The sequence below is a fragment of the Echinops telfairi genome, unplaced genomic scaffold, assembly GCF_000313985.2.
Source record: "Echinops telfairi isolate 266 unplaced genomic scaffold, ASM31398v2 ScPeMD7_7420;HRSCAF=8458, whole genome shotgun sequence".
Classification (NCBI taxonomy): Eukaryota; Metazoa; Chordata; class Mammalia; order Afrosoricida; family Tenrecidae; genus Echinops; species Echinops telfairi.
This window is the reverse complement of record NW_022111320.1, coordinates 53597180-53602628: the sequence shown is the minus strand read 5'-3', so window position 1 is coordinate 53602628 and position 5449 is coordinate 53597180. Positions and strand designations below refer to the sequence as shown.

Genomic DNA, 5449 nt, shown 5'->3' with positions numbered 1-5449 from the left:
TATGCCCTTTGCCTCCTACTTCTTTCCTCTATTTCTTTACGCTTTCCTCCTGTCCCAATACCATGTTCAGCCTTCATTCTGGTTTCGGTAGTTCCTCGCGGTTGCCTTGACCGTGGTCACTCCCTGGCATTTTGTTAAAGGAACACAGTATGTCCAATCTAACCCTTTGCTGAGACACAGCATTGAAAGCTGACACTGCCCCGGCCCCGTGCACTGTCAGGAGCTGGTTGTTTGGGTGGGAATGAGGGGGCCGTATCATCCTCTAGGTTTAAAAGAACCACACAGACTGTATTCGTTTGCTGTGATTTTTAAAATGTCAAGCCTTTCATACATACCCACACGCAGGCCACAAAATCATGAAAGGTGTCCTTTTCCCGCCCTCAGATGCCGTCCATTCTGCTGCCGTGCTCTTGTTTTGGCCCAAGGAAGACCCTTTGTCCCCCGTTTGAGCCGGGTGGCAATGAGTGCTTTCACCTGCCTTCGCAGCCTCCTGGAGTGCTGTGTCTCATGACTGTGTGCCTGAAACTCCCTCTTCTTCTTTTAGCACTCCGTGTGGACCCTCTGCACAGACCCATGAGACGTGGAGGGAGTCTCCAGATCCCAGCAGGACCGTAAGGCCTGTCCTCGGCCCCGCAGCCTGTGGAGATGAACGGGGAGCAGCAGCTTGATGCAGGTACTGGCTCTCCTGGGGCATGGGACTGGGTGTCCACCCACGCGGCGCCGTCTGGCTTGTCTTTCCGTCGGGCACTAAGAGTACTGACAGCTCTGCTGAGCAAACCAAGTCACTTCTGACGGACAGGCGTCTCTTTGGAAACGAACATTGTGGTTTTGACGATGACTTTCTCGCTATTCAAGGACAGTTACGGAGGCCCGGGAAGTGGCACAGGTGCAGCAGGGAGGGCTCCGCACTGAGCCCATCCCCCAGCCTCTTGTCCAGACTGGGACCGACATGGGGATGACGTGTGTGCCCTTCCATCACGCACAGCTTCCCATGCCCACACTCCATCGGGATGCAGAAGGACTCCAGCACCCCGAAGGAGGACTTCCTGTGCTGCCTGCTGGGAGTCACACACGGATGCCCAGCTCCTTCTTATTTTCGTAATGAAATTGAGTTTCCACTCATCCGTGCTCCTCGGTGCTCTGTGCAGTCTGCTGGTTTTCTCTTTCTGAGGAAACGTTTCAGATCCGTTAAACATAAGCGGGAACCAGTATGACAAATGCCCACGAGGCCATGTCATGAAGAAGACTTAACAGACTTTGATATGGATCGATGGTTGTTTCCATTTTTAATGCAGTCCCTGGGTTGTGACTGAGCCCTGTTCCCAGAGGTGAAGGGCAATTTATAGGTGAGCCAGGACAAGCACAAGAAAAGGACCCCTCGAACTAAAGTGGTTACACATTGTGCCGCTAACCATGAGGTCAGCAGTTCGAAACCACCGGCCCCTCCCAGGGAGACAGTCTCAGAAACTCACAGGGGCAGCTCTGCCCTGCCCTGCAGGGTCGCTGTGGGTCGGCGGTGACTGGATGGCAGGGAGTGAGGTGGGTTAGGCTAGTGCAGGAAAAGCGTCTGTGCTCCTGGTTTGCTGGTCAACCACCTCTCCGCATGGGAAAGTCGAGACTCTGCTCCCGCACAGATTGAGAGCCTGGGGAACCTCCTCTGGGTCGCTGTCAGCCGGAGCTGACTCCCTGGTGGTGGGTTTCGGTTTGACGTCACGCCCAGTCAACCTTCTCCATGAGTTAAAGCTACAGGTGCAGAAGGTGAAGGTGATCGTGAGGGAGAGGTCACTGGGAGTGGGGGTTCAGGGTGGGTGGCATGCGCTCACCAGAAGGTCAGCAGTTCAGACCCACCATCCGCTCACAGGGAGCAGGGTGAGGCTCTTTGCTCCCATAAAGAGGACGGTTCCTGGACCCCCGTTTGCTGTGAGTTGGGATCAACTGGGTGGATGGCTGTGGGTTTGGGGTCTTAGAGGTTACTTGAGGGTGCTTCCCAGTGAGCAAGCAGAAATTGTCCTTAAGTCAGACCTAAGTCAGAGAGAGGTTCCTCCCTGGGGCTGGCTTGTTTCCAGTAGTTCTACTGGCCGCCTGTGGTTGAAGCCTTCTTGACAACGCCCTCCTGACCCTGGGTTCCAGGCCCCTCCCTCCACTCCCAGAGAGGACGTCGCGGGAGTGGGTGTGTGTCCTCGCCAGTGCTTATCTTTCTCTCACCACTACTGCAAAGCTCCTTTGGAAACCCTAAGAGTGGTATCTTGCTGTGGTTTTCATCTTGTTCTTACTCTTTAAAGGAGGCTCATCTGTGTTGGTGCTGGTTCCTTTCATTTTGACGGAGGGTCACGGTCACTTACACTCTTCCCAGTGCTCCTGTCCAGTCTGCTATTATCAGAAGGGTTCTGTCATGAACCCTTTTTTGTGTGGCGCCTGGGCTCCCCGAGGGCCCCGCCTCCAGTGGCTGTCGAGGGGGAACTTGCGGGGGGCAGACGTTGTTCTGAGTAGCGATCCCCACTCTGGTGACTGCTCACGTGCCCTGGGCTGTTGGCTTATGGGGCCCTAGGGTTCTTGTAGCTGCATACCAGTGACTTCAGGGTCTAAGTGACAGCATAGGAGTGACATGTGGACCTCCTGGTTTGCTGAGAGAGGAGGTGGACATGGTCTGCAGTCAGGGGAAATGGGTGCTATGGTGAACGTGGAATCAGGGCCCGGGAACTTGTCCTTTAGATGGGTGCTGATCCAGGACTTTTGAGTAGAGACTTGCCTGGAATGAAGGAGACAGCTGCACAGGGAGAGGGGTGTGAAGGAACAGCAGAATGCAGGGGCTTTCAGAAGAGAGGCAAACGGCCGAGCCCCTGTCCGCCCGAGTGTAGAGACAGTGGCCAGCCCCTGTCCGCCCGCCCCTGTCCACCCGAGTGTAGAGATGGCACCCAGCCCCTGTCCGCCCGAGTGTAGAGAGCCACAGAGGATGAGGTGGAGCGGTGGCTGCCCATTGGGCAAAATCCTATAGGATCTTTGCAGATTTCCAAGGATTTTAAATTGTAAGTGTGATGGGAAGGTGAAAATTTTATGGTTACTCCTTGGAGTAGCGAGGTGTAGCAATGAATAAGGTGAGAAGTGAGATGTTTTAAAGGTACTGCCTACCAAATTTTCTCTTGGTCGGATGTAAAGTATTGTAAGGGTCAAATCCTACTCTGACACCAACTATTAGGAAATCCAACAGCCCTTTCACTCCCAGGCCAATGAAAGTGAATGAAAAACCCATCCGTTCAATTCTCGCACCCAGGCATCGTGCAGCCCCTCTTCTGACCCTAACCACAGCCCCAGTCTTTCACACCTGGCCCCATTGCCTTCCCCTTTCTTCCAGACCCCTTGGGGTGGACCAGAGCTTCCCCACAGGGTTTCGGAGGCTGCAGCCTGCTGCAGCGTTCTCGCAGAGCCGTGACCCGTCTTGAACTGCCGGTGCTTAGCCTGCCATACCGCCAGGGACCCCTGAGCGAGGTCAGACCTTAGGAAGGGGCACAGCTATCTGGACGGCCAAATGTGCCGAAGACCTCAAACACCAGCTGAAGACCTCAAACACCAGCTGAAGACTCAAACACCAGCTGAAGACTCAAACACCAGCTGAAGACCTCAAACACCAGCTGAAGACTCAAACACCAGCTGGATACTTGACCCTCGCTTTTGGGCTTGCCGGCTGCAAACTCAGGAGCTACTCACCAACCACAGAGGAGCCGGCCATCAGCTCAGGAGGCCTCTGGCCTCCTTCACTTCTGACTGCCCGGCTGCAAACTCGGGGCTTTTCTGGACCCCCTCAGGATACCAGCCATAGACTGGGAAATTTACGAAGCCCGTCTTTGAGGTTCAGTAATCTGCTGGAATGACTCACGGGACTCGCACACCTGGCCGTTGTAGTTTTATTATTGCAAACAGAATATTAATGAAGAGAAGAGGTACCCAGGGTCCAGAAAGCCTGGGAGGGCTTCTAATTGGAGCTTCTGTGTCCCGGAGAAGAAGGGACTTCCTGCTCTCCGTGGGCATCGATACCTGTGAGCACCCAGCAAGCCCATGGAGTGCCTGTGTGTGTCCAACGCCTTCATGAGGCCTCGTGGTGTCGGCAGGGCGGTTTTCAACCCTGCCCTCGCCTGTCCTGTGCCCACCTGGCATGAACAGCCCCTCCCTCAGTCTCCTCCTCAGCACAGCTGGTGAAGCCCACATGGATCAGAGGCCTCATCTAAGAGAACGCAATCACAGGAGAAAGGCCAAGGGTGTAGGTGCTGCCTCCCGAGGGAAGCAAGGACAAAGACCAGGTTCCTGGGGAAGTTCACCTAACAGGTATCAAGGGAAAGGAGGAAATCTAGGAGAAGATGTTCTTTTTGATTGAGACAAAAAGTGGACTGGGTGGTATCACTCACTCACTCACTCACTCACTCACTCACTCACTCGGGTAATACTAGCACAGACCAGGTTGAAGGTGTAAGATGTGAGGTTGGTACCCCTCACTCACTCGGGTAATACTAGCACAGACCAGGTTGAAAACATAAGTCTCCCAGATGTCTCAGGCACACGGCGTTCGGCACTCAGTTGCTGTGTAGAATGGTTGCCCATGTGGACCGCTGAGAGCTGCTTTCTGTGATCCACGTGGGGGCTTCCAGGTGGGACCCTCCCTGGAGACAGCTTTCCATTCCTGCTGCTGTGGAGACTTATTGACAACCACCGTCTGGAGGGATTCCGTCATTTAAAAAGAACGCTTTTTGTTTTGTGTGTTTCCCTCGCTCCCCTGTAAAGTCAATCAGCGAATCATGAGGTAAGTTCTGGGAGTTCGGTTGACCTGTAGGACGCCGTTCTTTGTACCTTGGCTTTTCTTTGGTTGCTTTTCTTCCCCTGCTCTCATTCTGTTTCCTCTTTAATTCCAGAGACCGGCTCTGGCGTGGAGGAAGTGGAGCTAAGCTGGGAGGACTACCTAGAAGACACGGGGTCGACGGCGGTTCCCTACGGGTCCTTCAAACATGTAAGCAGCGCCGTGTGTGACGGGTGTGTGTCCACAGGGCATCGTTAGAGTGTGTAGGGCTCATTCTGCTGGAGGACTTGAGGGAACTGATACACTGTCCTCTTCTCCCTCCTCCTACTGCCCCATTCGGGAGCCTTGGCAGTGCCGAGGGGTGACACTGGGCTGCTGAACCACAAGGTCAGTGGCTCAGACCCATCCACTGCTGTTAGTAGAATGATGGGCTGGCTGCTCCATGAGGATTTACAGTCTTGGAAACCATGTGTGGGGCAGCTGTCCAAGTCAGAATTGACTTATTGGCTGTGGGATTTTGGATTTTGGAGTGGCCCTATTTAGAGAACATGCCAACTTATTACTCCACAGTCCTTCACAATCTTTCTGTTTCCTGCCATTCAGTGCAGGACTTTGCCTTTCTGACCATTCTTGGAGATACACACACACACACACACACACACA

At 54.1% G+C, this 5449-nt stretch overlaps 1 protein-coding gene across 1 annotated transcript in view; it reads left to right on the top strand.

The window, feature by feature from the left end:
* Positions 1–5449, top strand: part of SFMBT1 (Scm like with four mbt domains 1) — a 113784-nt gene that overhangs the window by 70376 nt on the left and 37959 nt on the right. Inside the window, 2 exon segments of the mRNA XM_045297634.1 lie at positions 545–673; positions 4902–4996. Coding sequence (XP_045153569.1) covers positions 646–673; positions 4902–4996 — 123 coding nt within the window. The 5' untranslated portion in view covers positions 545–645.